Genomic DNA, 15313 nt, shown 5'->3' on the forward strand with positions numbered 1-15313 from the left:
AGTGGTGTGAACGGAGCTCACTGCAGTGTTGAATTCCTGGGCTCAAGTGATCTTCCCATGTCAACCTCTCAAGTGCTAGGACTACAGGCACAAGCCACCATGCCCAGCTAATTTTTTTTTTTTCTAGAGATGTGGTCTCACTATATTGCCCAGGCTGGTCTCAAACTCCTGCCCTCTAGCAATCCTCCTGCCTCGGTCACCCAAAGTGTTAAGATTACAGGCATGAGCCACCAGACCCGGCTTGAATTCCCCTTTTAAAGGACAAAGCCTCTCAAATTGAGTCTCAGAAACAAAATGAAATCCAGTTATATACTGGTACAAGAAAGTCTAAAACAAAATAGTTTTCAGAAAGGTGCTTGGTTCCAATTTACAATAGCAATAAAAGTTATAAAATACCTAGGAAATAACAAGGTATTTCCTAACAAGAAATATGCAAGAGCTAAATTTAAAAATATACAACACTTTATTGAAGACTATAAAAGATGACCCTGATGAAAGTACATATTTCTGAATGTGATGATTCAAAAAGGTTAAGGCGTCATTTCTCCAAATATTAATCTATAAAGTCAATTCAATTTTAGTTCATCTCAATGAGATTTATTAATTTGAAAAACCGTTCATCCAGAAGAATAAATGTGCTAAAAATATAGCCAATAAAAAAAATTTTTTTAATGATAGGATACTTGCCTCAAAGGCTATTAAAACTTTTAACTATAGAAATTAAAATATGGAAATAGTTGAGAAATGCAACAGACTAGAGAATCTAAAAACAAATCTGTGCATATAAAGGAATATGATCTATGATAAAATGTTATTTCAATAAAGTAGAGAAAAAAGTAGCGTATTAGAGACTGCAAACACAAATGCCCAGAGAATTCAGGTACGAGTATAAATGAGTGACGTAAGGATGAATAGGGACTGCTAACTATAGAACACATGCTCATATCTGACAAGGGAAAGGCCTAATTCTGCTGTGATAATAACCATGCAGGAATTTGTTGCCAGATCTTCTGACTTTTTAGGAGAAGTTAGAAATAGCAGCCTAGAAAAAATAAAATATCTTAATTTTTAAAAAAATGAATAATCTAAAACTTAAAAATCTTATGTGTACCCAATAAAATGTGAGTGAAAGTCCAGTTCAGTCACTAAACTACCAGGTTTAACTGCTCAGCTATTCAATAAATGATCTATAAAACTAGGAAGGTGAGATTCCCTATATCACACCATATAGAAAATTAAATTTCAGATGAACTAAGGTCTCTAAACAAAAACAAAAGCCATACAAGGACCCTAAGAAAATAGATTTACTTAATAATAATGGTAACAACAGAAACAATATGAGGGAAAATGGCTTACCTGGGGAAAGTAGGGAAAAGGATTATAAAATCTTTTAAAAATCATAAAGCTCTTTACTAACCTCCTTTGAACTAGGCCAGAGTCTCTTTTAAGTAGTAAGATGAATTCTACAATGTTTTTAGTCAAATAGTTATGTCACGGAAAGACAAGACAGAATAAGTACACATAAATATGAGGTGCAAGTATTCCCTACCAACTGATAATTTATTACACCACAACTGATAACCAAGATTCATGACAAACATCAGTCTTTTTGTCATGAAAAATCAATTCAATACCTGAAAGTATCTCTGGTCAATTAGGGCCTGTTGCTGATTATATTTGCTGGGCTCATCTTTCTTCTCTGTGTCCTCAGCCTTCTTATGACTAATAAGCTCCTGTAATCTAAAAGGGGGAAAAAAATCAAGATAATACAAAATTACTTCCTAGACACTGGACCAAGATGATAAACTAAGTCAATGATCCAGCCACCCTCCCAACAGCCTTATATCACTTTACTTATATGTGTGTGTGCACACATGTATGTATGTGTATGTATAAACACATACATATATGCATATATAGAGTTGAAAAAAAAATTTTTTTTTTTTTTGAGATAGAATCTCGCTCTATAACCCAGGCTGGAGTGCAGTGGCGCAATCTCGGCTCACTACAAGCTCCGTCTCCCGGGTTCATGCCATTCTCCTGCCTCAGCCTCCTGAGTAGCTGGGACTACAGGCGCCCACCACCATGCCTGGCTAATTTTTTATATTTTTAGTAGAGACGGGGTTTCACCGTGTTAACCAGGATGGTCTCGATCTCCTGACCTCGTGATCCACCCACCTCAGCCTCCCAAAGTGTTGGGATTACAGGCGTGAGCCACCTTGCCCGGCCAGAGTTTAAAAATTTTTAAATCATATTGTCACTGGAAAACTAGAAGGCCCTCTCAATAAATCGCAAATTAGAAGGAATCTCTGAAGACAGAAGAGATCAGATTGAAGAAGAAAGTTCTAACCACCCCCCAACACCCACAAAAGACAGCACAAGAGAGAAATACAACAAAGGATGGAAGCGACTTCCATCCAAGGTGCTCCAAGATTACAGACTATAGATAAAGGGAGCAGGAAGCATGGGAAGGGCCACTGGTTTGGGTACTGTAGCAGGAACAGCTAGACGTTTGGTCCCTCTCTCTTTGTATTCTACCAGTGGCAAAGAACAGACAATGGCAATGCCTGGGCCAGTCAAGAGGGCGTGGAGATCCAACAGACCATTATTCCAGGTGGCTGCTAGAATGCTAGGGGAAAGGAGAGTCTCTTCACCCAGAAATACAACTGTGTATAAGTGTATCCACCTAGTAGCAAACACTTGTCCTTCTCCAAATATCTAGAAGACAGGCTGTAATAATCTTTCTTCTCCCTCCTCATGCCTTTGAAAACAGTACAGTAGTACGCGCTGATCCATAGTTTCATTTTCCATGGTTTTAGTTATGCAAGGTAAACCAGGGTCCAAAAATATTAAAAGGAAAGTTCCAGTAATAAATAAGTGTTTTTATTTTATTATTTTTTTAATGCTCACTAGTCTGAGTAGTGTGATGAAATCTCATGCTGTCCCACTCCATCTCACCTAGGATGTGATTCATCCCTTTGTCCAGCTTATCCATGCTGTAACTGTATACATACACTACCTACCAGTTAGTCACTTAGTAGCCATCTTGGTTATCAGATCAACTGTTGGGTACCACAGTACTTATGTTCAAGTAACAATCCTTATTTAACTTAATAATGGACCCAAAATGCAAGAGTAGTCATGTTAGCAATTTGGAAATGCCAAAGAGAAGTCATGAAGTGCGTCCTTTAAGTGAAAAGGTGAAAGTTCTCCACTTAAGAAAAAAAGTGTATGCTGAGGTTGCTAAGATATACAGTAAGAACGAATATTCTATCTGTGAAATTGTGAAGAAGGAATAAGAAATCTGGGCTAGTTTTGCTGTTGGACCTCAAACTGCAAAAGTTACAGACACAGTGTGTGATACATGCTTAGTTAAGATGACCTCAGGATCACCTGAGGTGAGGAGATTGAGACCGGCCTGGGCAACATGGTGAAACTCCCTGTCTACTAAAAAAAAAAAAAAAAAAAAGAAAAACGAATACAAAACTTAGCTGGATATGGTGGCGCATGCCTGTAGTCCCAGCTACTCGGGAGGCTGAGGCAAAAGAATCGCCTGAACCTGGGAGGCAGGGGTTGCAGTGAGGTGAGATCGTGCCACTGCACTCTAGCCTGGGTGACAGAGTGAGACTCCATCTCCAAAAAAAAAAAGAAATACTGTGTTAGGACTAATGGCATGGAGAGTTTTGAATGCTAGCCCAAGGATATTAGATTTAGCACATAAAGCAATGAGAAATCATTGATTGTTTTTCAACAGGAAAATGACATGATGGAGTTTTACTATTCTATTTTACAAACAGCAGGCAGAACGCATCGTTAATGAGTCATAGAGTCAGTTTAGTGGGTTGAGGTCCCAGCAGGAAACTGATGGCATACTCAAATTGAAGAGGGGTAATTTGAAGGATTATTACGAGACTACAGTAGTCCCCCCTTTTCAGTGGGGGATACATTGTTCCAGGATCCCCAGTAGATACCTGAGACCTCAGAACCAAACCCAGTTGCCATCAATTGGAACACATTTCTGTCCATGTCTTCCACCCACAAATTTAATGCTTTTTCCATCTTTTTTTTTTTTTTTTTTTTTTTTTTGAGATGGAGTCTCGCCCTGTTGCCCAGGCTGGAGTGCAATGGCACGATCTCAGCTCACTGCAACCTCTGCCTCCCGGGTTCAAACAATTCTCCTGCCTCAGCCTCCCAAGTAGCTGGGATTATAGGCACACGCCACCATGCCCAGTTTTTGTTGTTGTTGTTGTTGTTTTTTATTTTTAGTAGAAACGGTGTTTTACCATGTTGGCCAGGCTGGTCTCGAACTCCTGACCTTGTGATCCACCTGCCTTGGCCTCCCAAAATGCTGGGATTACAGGAGTGAGCCACCGTGCCCCACCAGTCCTAAGACAGTATTTCTCCTGACTCCTTTCTTACTTGATTCTACTACTTCCCTACAATTACCTACACCAGTCACATATATTCCCCTTATATTCACTCAATTGCTATTCTCTGCTTTCTAGTGAGTATATGCCCAAGCCAAATTATAAATGACTTCCTATTTACTACATTCACATTCTTCACAGTTTTGCCTAAAGGCAGTGCCATGAGCATATTATCTAGAACAAAAAAGGACACAGAAAAGCTGATATGGCCTCTAGAAGGACTAGACGTAAACTGATATATCTGAATTTAAATGTTAGTTCCTTTCACTTAGGTGAAAATGTTCAACTTATCAATGAATTGTTTGCAAATCTGATTAATAAATGTTACACTGTAGATATACAACATTTTTGCTGTCAGTGCAATAACCTAAATATATAATTGCATGTACTGATCAGTTACTCTGGGAAATGAAATGTGATTTCATTAACCAGATGAATAAAGAGATACCCTCACTTAATAATGACAGTAACTACAACTTATTGGGAGCCTAATGATGATAACTAGTAGGTACTGAGAGGCTTCTCTATGCAGGAATTCTAAGCACTTTACATGTATTCACTCATTTAGTCCCATTGTTTTTCTGTTTATATAAGACAATGATTAGTAAAAGCTGGGGACTCATAGGAAACTGGTTCACTTAGTCTCACAGAAAATATCTGCCATTAACAGTATTACTGAAAAACTTCACATTCTGCAAAATCATGCAAGTAATTAACAGGGCTCAGGAGAAAATAGTATTCGAAACCAGACTACTTACAACTGATGTAGCTTTAGAACTGGAGAATAAAAACAATAATTGGTGCCTCAGGAGTTAAGTTGGACAGATCAAGCATGTCTGGAGATTGCCTCAGGATATATTAAAAATGCACAGACAACAAAGAAGAAATGTTGGCTTATGGATGCCAAGACATAAAGACTGAAGTGGAGCCTTGGGCCAAAGAAGCTCAGGTTAAAATGGGCAAAGGAGGAAGTGCAACTTGCTTCCAGCCTATAGTCTGTCTAATGCTGGGGGTCAGGGAAGGAGCCCAGGGTACTGCTGCTCATTCTCAATTTTCTTAAACTAGAGCTAAAAAGGGCACTTGTCTATGTACTAGCAAAGCTTGCCCCTTTCCTGAAGGCTATAAATATTACTGCAGTTATTCTAGTGCCTTGAGTCTAGGAAAAACCACACATGAACAATATAACTTCCATGTTATATTGCTGATGATCCCCTCATTTTCTATTTACATGACTTAATTGGCATTTTAGAAACCTGTGTTGTAGCTGCCTGGACTGTACTCAGAAATACGCTAGAGCTGTTCTACAGTATCCAGAGCAGTCAGGAAGGGCCTGAAAGATAATAAAAATCCCCTAGGAGTGGCTAAGGGGTACTTCACATGCTTTGCAGACACTCATTCCATGTATTCAACAGCAGCAACTATGTTTGTTTGTGGACACTGAGAAAACAGAAAACTGTACCTCCAACTTAAAATATGCTGTTATCTATTTTGTATAGCCATCTCCATAAGATAACTTTCCATGTGCAGAAACTTTATAGCTTTTAACTGTGTTCTGTTGGAGCTTTTCCATGATCTCACAGTGGAATAAGATCCATGCTGGAGATCAGGAACAAGTTAAAAAAAAGGACTGCCAATTTTGTTTTTAAAAATTCCACTAATTTAGCTACACTGATGCAGAACACATAGGTGCATCAGTGTGAGCTTCTCAAAGCTATACTGTTCCCCGAGTCTTTTACCCTGCAATCTTAGGACTTTCTAAGATAGTTAGTGATGAAAAGAGGGGTGGTTCACTTCAACCCAGCACCAGTGCCAAACTCTGAAGGCAAGTGTTTAGGTGAAAAGTCCAGCTCCTAGCTAAAATCCAATGTGTTATATTTCAGGCACAGCCACAGGTAATTACAAAGGCTCTGCCTGGAAGATCTCTTGCAGGGAAAGCTGTCCTCTCCACACCAGACATGATGCACAGCCTGTGCACTGCAATCTCTCGAGACAGTTGCAGTCAAGGACACGCCACCTCCTTTCCTTCCTGAAAGCTATACTACTACTACTGTTATTCTAGTGCCTTGCCACAAGCATTTCTGCATTCCTACCCTAGGCACCTGCATTAGGGGCCTCTTTACTTGGAGCTTAGACTGAGGCATGTGTCAAGTACCTCTATCCAAGATCTTCTTATTGGTGGAGAAGCCTTAATTAAAATACTTTTCTCCACTCTGACTCAGTACTTTTCTACTCCTAGCCTTTCTTCTCCCTACACCTTAAAATAGCAGGAATCTTTTGTGCAGGGCTCCTAGGCAGTGAGATGATTCCCCCCCATCTGGGTGTATGTCAGACTGTTCCTCACCTGGTGCTATTCCATAGGGAAAAATGCAACACTGAAGAGTCAGCCCTTTTCATTTTGGCCTCTTGTTTATCCTATAGCAGTAAGTTAACAGTTTGACTGTTAATTTCACTTTGACTCATTGGCCTAACCACTTCAAGGACTGTCAGCTCAACACAGAGTAGCTGTAAGATTTTGTTTTTCCCCTAGCAAAACATAAATACTATTGAAAAATTAAATGAAATTAGTGTAGTACCTTTGTTTATCTTATAGGGACAGACTTATTTAATCACTTCCTAAGAAGGAAATTTTATAATCAGCCTGTTTGTAATACTAACTCAAGAAGAGTCCATGTTCTCCCACATTAAATTGTTAATAGCCTTATTTGACACTGAAAGTTGGTTAACTACAAATCTAAAAAAAAAAACAAACTCAATTTTCTCTGGTTCCAAAAGGAAAAGAGACTACACCTCTTCCATTTTCTTGTAGTATTTCCTTTAGAAAATCTGTAACTACAAATCCTTTACTCTCTTTAAGAAGTACATAAATCTTATTAAGAGCTAAAGAAGGCTCTTGCCAGTTTTGAATCTCAGCAATGTCTTTCTTGGGGGCTTTGGAATCATTTCTTTGAAATGTGAACATCTCAGAAGATGGTACCTTGTTTCCCTGTCTCTGTTGGAATTTCGTCAAGGATCCTGGCCCCAAGTTGTAACCTCTTACTTATCAAAAAGACATTAGAAGTTTTTATTTTTCCTTTAATACAGCTAATTAACATGTATATAATGGATTGTATCTGCCTTGCTATACAAAAGGGTGACATTTCTTTCTGTCTTTGCAATATCTCTAACAGATTGCCTGTAATGTGCATCACAATCTGATTGAATCTGATTGAATTCAGTAATAAAACTTTCTTTTTTTTCCTACATTTGTAAAGAGAATTCACTGGATTGACAGGAGATTTTAGTTTTAATTATTTCCCCAGCATCAGTAGTACTTTGAAAAAATATTCTACCTCTGGCACTACAGAAATAAAAATTTTTAAAGTTTTACCTTGAAAAGTAAATTTTTTAAAGTTTTTAAAGTTTCTTTAATTTTAAATTTTTTAAGTTTTTAAAATCTTTTTTAAGTTTTGTTAAGTTTTACCTTGCAAAGTAAAATTTTTTTAAGTTTTACCTTGAAAAAATTTTTTTCATTGAGTGTTTTGTTTAGTTCTAACTGTATGGTAGCTAAGAGTATAAGTTTTGGAGTCAGAATGATTGGGTAAGGATCTGATTTCTGTTCAGTTCTTCCATATACCAGTAACCTGTATAACTTGGGCAAGTTATATAACACTCCCAAATTTGTTTCCATGTCTAGATACTACCAAAGTTTTAAACTTTATTAAAAACAAAAACACATCATTTCTTCAAAATTTAGCAGAAAAATATAGCAGGAATTGGGTCTGAATCATAATTTTAAAGGACAATAATAAAAGTCACTTGAAAGACCAGAGCCCAAATAAACAACAACAACAATATATATATGCAATCAATTCTCATTATTCATGGTAGTTATGTTCTATAAAATCACTATGAATGCTGAATTAGCAAATACTGAACCACTGCTCCTAGAGGAAATACAGGGTCAGGGTCCTGCAAGTCTGGTCACATTTTCCTTAAATGATCAATATATAACCTTGTTGTCTGTATGTTTCTATTTAAAGACACCTTTAAAATATATATTTTTTTGATTCATTAACATTGAACTCATGGACAAGAGCACTCTATAACTCATACCTGATAAAGCTTATCTAATAGGTGTATTTTTTCCACAAGGCATATTATAGCCTTCTTGTGGATAAGAACACCAAACAGCACTTCAGCACTAACTCAGAGGCCATCTTAAAGAAATCACCAACAAAAGGCATAGAAATGCAAAAAAAAAAAAAAAAAAAAAAGTATCACTAAATAGATGGACAAAAGGACATTTGTTTATAGTATGAGAGCTCAAACAACAGGGCAGATCATCATCTTGTTTGAAAACTAAACATGTGTGTGTTGGGTGACCCAAATTATTTGCCGCTGTGTACATGTCCATGAATGACTACAGGTGCTGTATGGATTTTGTGATTATAAATAAATTTTAGCAGGTAGGCAAATTCATAAATATGGAATCTATTAATAATGAAGACTATCTATCTCTATGTATGCGTAAGTGCATACACATGTGTACGTGTGTGTGTGTATGTTATACACTTGCTTTAGAGTCAACAGTCAATTCTCATTATTGCCTTCTCTTTTTACTTCCCTACATCCTCCTTCTCCTAGTTGCTTCTCTCTCAATCTCCTATCTCATTAATGGCACTGACAACCACCTTGTTATTCAAGGTTAAAACTCGGGAGACTTCTGACTCTTCCTTTTTCCCCACAACTCCCTATATTCAACCCATCATGAAGTCCTATTAGTTCTACCTCCATTCTCCAATTCCAAATACTTCTCATCACCTCCACTACTGCCACCTTTGACCATGTCACTACCATCTCTTCTCCAAACTCATATAATGGCTACTCTCCCACGATTGTACGTTTAGTACTTATAGCATATCGAAATTGTCTTATTTTTTCATTATCTTTCTCCCTTCATGTAATCTCTATGAGGTCAGGGACCTTTTCTATTTTGTTTACCACTGCAACCAGTGCCTAGAATGCCAAACAGATGTAAGAAGAACTGTAAGTACACAAAATATCAAGGAATAGTAGGAAGGGAATAATTATTCATTGAATATGCATGCATCCTTTCTGAACCTTCCACTTCTCTTTTCTTGTTTAGTTTTCCTCCTCTATTATCTTTTTTTGGGGGGGACGGGGGGTGGAGGGACAGGGTCTTGCTCTGTTGCCCAGGCTGGAGTGCAGTGGTGTGATCACAGCTCACTGCAGCCTTGACCTCCTGGGCTCAAGCAATCTTCCCACCTCAGCCTCCTAAGTAACTGGGGCTACAGGTAAGTACCACCACACCCGGCTAATTTTTAAATTCTTTGTAGAGACAAGGACTCACTACATTGCCCAGTCTGGTCTCAAACTCCTGGACTCAAGCAATCCTCCTGCCTCAGTCTCCCAAAGTGCTGGGATTACAGGCGTGAGCCACTGCACCTGGCCCCTATTATTTTAACCCAGTATGTAATTCCTGGATACTCATGATACTTGCCTGTCACTGTGTTATGTGTTGCCATAGGAAGGAGGAAACACAGCTGTCGCTGAAAACTGAATCATATATGCTAATACAACTGACTTAATATATTTAATGCATATATTAACTCATAGCTTTCAAAATATGTCATCCCAACACTCCCCACTTTCTCAAATCCCATTCCCTTGAATCAAAGAGTACACATAGATAATCTTCAGAAAACACAATCACTGAGATCAACTCTTTGAAACACTGAGCACTTGCTTTTCAAAGTCAGGAAGGGTACAAGCAGTAGATATAAATGGCTCACTGCATTCCTTCTGGTACTTTTAAAGTGTGATAATGCTCACTTTAAAACATTCAGATCATAATTACCAACAGCAAAAATTGGAGGCTTGTCACTTCTAATTTCATTGATTCTCTTGCAATTTTTCCATTACTTCCCAAGATAATTTTATATTTAAAATCTTTGTCCTTTATTACTTCAGGCAACTACCTTTTTTGTTCTCACTTAAGAAATATATAGCCAAATCCAGCATGGTAGAAATTGCTCTTAAACTGTGAAACCAGAAACACCCCCTTTTAATGTCATTTTCCCCATCAGCCTGGTAGGTCCAAGCCAAAGCCACTAGTAGATAGCATAAGCTGACATGTAATAAAAATAAATAAAATAAGGCCAAGCGCGGTGGCTCACGCCTGTAATCCCAGCACTTTGGGAGGCCGAGGCGAGTGGACCACGAGGTCAGGAGATCCACACAGTGGCTAACACAGTGAAACCCCGTCTCTACTAAAAATACAAAAAAAAATTAGCCAGGGGTGGTGGCAGGTGACTGTAGTCCTAGCTACTCGGGAGGCTGAGGCAGGAGAATGGCGTGAGCCCAGGAGGCGGAGCTTGCAGTGAGCTGAGATTGTGCCACTGCACTCCAGCATGGGCGACAGAGCAAGACTCCATCTCAAAAAATAAATAAAAAATAAAAATAAATAGGGGTGGAGCCAAGATAGCCAAATAGGAACAGCTCCAGTCTACAACTCCCTGCGTGAGCGACGCAGAAGACGGGTGATTTCTGCATTTCCAAATGAGGTACGAGGTTCATTTCACTGGGGAGTGTCGGAAAGTGGGTGCAGGACAGTGGGTGCAGCGCACCGAGTGTGAGCCAAAGCAGGGCAAGGCATCGCCTCACCTGGGAAGCGCAAAGGGTCAGGGAATTCCCTTTCCTAGTCAAAGAAAGGGGTGACAGACGGCACCTGGAAAATCGGGTCACTCCCACCCTAACACTGCGCTTTTCAAACACCCTTAGCAAACGGCACACCAGGAGATTATATCCCGCACCTGGCTTGGAGGGTCCTACGCCCATGGAGCCTTGCTCTTTGCTAGCACAGAAGTCTGAGATCAAACTGCAAGGCAGCAGCGAGGCTGTAGGAGGGGCACCCGACATTGCTGAGGCTTGAGTAGGTAAACAAAGTGGCCAGGAAGCTCGAACTGGGTGGAGCCCACCGCAGCTCAAGGAAGCCTGCCTGTCTCTGTAGACTCTAGCTCTAGGGGCAGGGCATAGCCAAACAAAAGGCAGCAGAATCCTCTGCAGACTTAAATGTCCCTGTCTGACAGCTCTGGAGAGAGTAGTGGTTCTCCCAGCTCGCAGCTGGAGATCTGAGAACTGGCAGACTGCCTCCTCAAGTGGGTCCCTGACCCCCGAGTAGCCTAACTGGGAGGCACCTCCCAGTAGGGGCAGACTGACATCTCACACAGCTGGGTACTCCTCTGAGACAAAACTTCCAGAAGAATGATCGGGCAGCAACATTTGCTGTGCACCAATATCCGCTGTTCTGCAGCCTCTGCTGCTGATACCCAGGCAAACAGGGTCTGGAGTGGACCTCCAGCAAACTCCAACAGACCTGCAGCTGAGGGTCCTGTCTGTTAGAAGGAAAACTAACAAACAGAAAGGACATCCACACCAAAACCCCATCTGTACATCATCATCATCAAAGACAAAAGGTAGATAAAACCAAAGCAATGCAGCTCCTCACCAGCAACGGACCAAAGCTGGATGGAAAATGACTTTGACGAGTTGAGAGAAGAAGGCTTCAGAAGATCAAACTACTCTGAGCTAAAGGAGGAAGTTTGAACCCCAGGCAAAGAAGTTAAAAACCTTGAAAAAAAATTAGATGAATGACTAACTAGAATAACCAATGCAGAGAAGTCCTTAAAGGACCTGATGGAGCTGAAAACCAAGGCACGACAACTACGTGACGAATGCACAAGCCTCAGTAGCCGATTCGATCAACTGGAAGAAAGGGTATCAGTGATGGAAGATCAAATGAATGAAATGAAGTGAGAAGAGAAGTTTAGAGAAAAAGAATAAAAAGAAATGAATAAAGCCTCCAAGAAATATGGGACTATGTGAAAAGACCAAATCTACGTCTGATTGATGTACCTGAAAGTGACGGGGAGAATGGAACCAAGCTGGAAAACACTCTGCAGGATATCATCCAGGAGAACTTCCCCAATCTAGCAAGGCAGGCCAACATTCAAATTCAGGAAATACAGAGAATGCTGCAAAGATACTCCTCGAGAAGAGCAACTCCAAGACACATAATTGTCAGATTCATCAAAGTTGAAATGAAGGAAAAAATGTTAAGGGCAGCCAGAGAGAAAGGTCAGGTTACCCACAAAGGGAAGCCCATCAGACTAACAGCTCATCTCTCAGCAGAAACTCTACAAGCCAGAAGAGAGTGGGGGGCAATATTCAACATTCTTAAAGAAAAGAATTTTCAACCCAGAATTTCATATCCAGCCAAACTAAGCTTCATAAGTGAAGGAGAAATAAAATCCTTTACAGACAAGCAAATGCTGAGAGATTTTGTCACTACCAGGCCTGTCCTACAACAGCTCCTGAAGGAAGCAATAAACATGGAAAGGAACAACCAGTACCAGCCACTGCAAAAACATGCCAAATTGTAAAGACCATCGAGGCTAGGAAGAAACTACATCAACTAACGAGCAAAATAACCAGCTAACATCATAATGACAGGATCAAATTCACACATAACAATATTAACCTTAAATGTAAATGGGCTAAATGCTCCAATTAAAAGACACAGACTGGCAAATTGGATCAAGACCCATCAGTGTGCTGTATTCAGAAAGCCCATCTCACATGCAGAGACACACATAGGCTCAAAATTAAGGGATGGAGGAAGATCTACCAAGCAAATGGAAAACAAAAAAAGGCAGGGGTTGCAATCCTAGTCTCTGATAAAACAGACTTTAAACCAACAAAGATCAAAAGAGACAATGAAGGCCATTACATAATGGTAAAGGGATCAATTCAACAAGAAGAGCTAACTATGTTAAATATATATGCATCCAATACAGGAGCACCCAGATTCATAAAGCAAGTCCTTAGAGACCTACAAAGAGACGTAGACTCCCACACAATAATAATGGGAGACTTTAACACCCCACTGTCAACATTAGACAGATCAATGAGACAGAAAATTAAGAAGGATATCCAGGAATTGGACTCAGCTCTGCACCAAGCGGACCTAATAGACATCTACAGAACTCCCCACCCCAAAGCAATAGAATGTACATTCTTCTCAGCACCACACCACACCTATTCCAAAATCGACCACATAGTTGGAAGTAAAGCACTCCTCAGCAAATTTAAAAGAACAGAAATTATAACAAACTGTCTCTCAGACCACAGTGCAATCAAACTAGAACTCAGGATTAAGAAACTCACTCAAAACCACTCAACTACATGGAAACTGAACAACCTGCTCCTGAATGACTACTGGGTACATAACAAAATGAAGGCAGAAATAAAGATGTTCTTTGAAACCAATGAGAACAAAGACACAACATACCAGAATCTCTGGGACACATTTAAAGCAGTGTGTAGAGGGAAATTTATAGCACTAAATGCCCACAAGAGAAAGCAGGAAAGATCTAAAATTGACACCCTAACATCACAATTGAAAGAACTAGAGCTCCCTCTCCCTCTCCCTTTTCACGGTCTCCCCCTCTCCCTTGTCTCCGTCTCCCACTTGGCCACGGTCTCCCTCTGCTGCCAAGGCTGGACTGTAGCGCCGCGATCTTGGCTCACTGCAACCTCCCTGCCTGATTCTCCTGCCTCAGCCTGCCGAGTGCCTGGGATTGCAGGTGCGCGCCGTCACGCCTGACTGGTTTTTGTATTTTTTGGTGGAGACGGGGTTTCGCCGTGTTGGCCGGGCTGCTCTCCAACTCCTGACCTCGAGTGATCTGCCCACCTTGGCCTCCCGAGGTGCTGGGATTGCAGACGGAGTCTTGCTCACTCAGTGCTCAATGTTGCCTAAGCTGGAGTGCAGTGGCATGATCTCGGCTAGCTACAACCTCCACCTCCCAGCCGCCTGCCTTGGCCTCCCAAAGTGCTGAGATTGCAGCCTCTGCCCGGCTGCCACCCCATCTAGGAAGTGAGGAGCGTCTCTGCCAGGCCGCCCATCGTCTGGGATGTGAGGAGCCCCTCTGCCCAGCCGCCCAGTCTGGGAAGTGAGGAGCGCCTCTTCCCGGCCACCACCCCATCTAGGAAGTGAGGAGCGTCTCTGCCTGGCTGCCCATCATCTGGGATGTGAGGAGCCCCTCTGCCCGGCCGCCCAGTCTGGGAAGTGAGGAGTGCCTCTTCCAGGCCGTCATCCCGTCTAGGAAGTGAGGAGCATCTCTGCCCGGCTGCCCATTGTCTGGGATATGGGGAGCACCTCTGCCCAGCCGCCCCGTCTGGGAGGTGAGGAGCATCTCTACCTGGCCGCCAACCCGTCTGGGAGGTGAGGAGTGCCTCTGCTCGGCCGCAACCCCGTCTGGGAACTGAGGAGCGCCTCTGCCCGGCCGCCCCATCTGAGAAGTGAGGAGCTCCTCTGACCAGCAGCCGCCCCGTCTGGGAGGTGAGGAACGTCTCCGCCCGGCCGCCGCCTCGTCTGGGAGGTGGGGGGCGCCCCCGCCCGGCAGCCGCCCTGTCTGGGAGGTGGGGGGCGCCTCTGCCTGGCCACCCCGTCTGGGGGGGGGTGTGGAGACCCTCTGCCCCGCCGCCATGTCTGGGAAGTGAGGAGCCCTTCTGCCCGGCCGCCACCCCGTCTGGGAGGTGTACCCAACAGCTCATTGAGAACGGGCCATGATGACGATGGCGGTTTTGTCAAATAGAAAAGGGGGAAATGTGGGGAAAAGAAAGAGAGATCAGATTGTTACTGTGTCTGTGTAGAAAGAAATAGACATAGGAGACTCCATTTTGTTCTGTACTAAGAAAAATTCTTCTGCCTTGGGATGCTGTTAATCTATAACCTTACCCCCAACCCCTTGCTCTCTGAAACGTGCTGTGTCAACTCAGGGTTAAATGGATTAAGGGCGGTGCAAGATGTGCTTTGTTAAACAGAT

At 41.7% G+C, this 15313-nt stretch overlaps 1 protein-coding gene across 11 annotated transcripts in view; it reads right to left on the minus strand.

Moving 5' to 3' along the window:
* The window catches only part of CEP70 (centrosomal protein 70), a 134731-nt gene that overhangs the window by 32081 nt on the left and 87337 nt on the right, over positions 1 to 15313 (minus strand). For all 11 annotated transcript variants that reach the window (XR_010155342.1, XM_063806262.1, XM_063806260.1 and 8 more), the window contains one exon: positions 1635 to 1740. Coding sequence is in view for 10 of the 11 variants with exons in the window: in XM_063806262.1 (XP_063662332.1) it covers positions 1635 to 1740 (106 nt within the window). In the remaining variant the exon portion in view is untranslated. The remainder of the gene's footprint in view (positions 1 to 1634; positions 1741 to 15313) is intronic.

The sequence above is a fragment of the Pan troglodytes genome, chromosome 2 (assembly GCF_028858775.2).
Source record: "Pan troglodytes isolate AG18354 chromosome 2, NHGRI_mPanTro3-v2.0_pri, whole genome shotgun sequence".
Lineage (NCBI taxonomy): Eukaryota > Metazoa > Chordata > Mammalia > Primates > Hominidae > Pan > Pan troglodytes.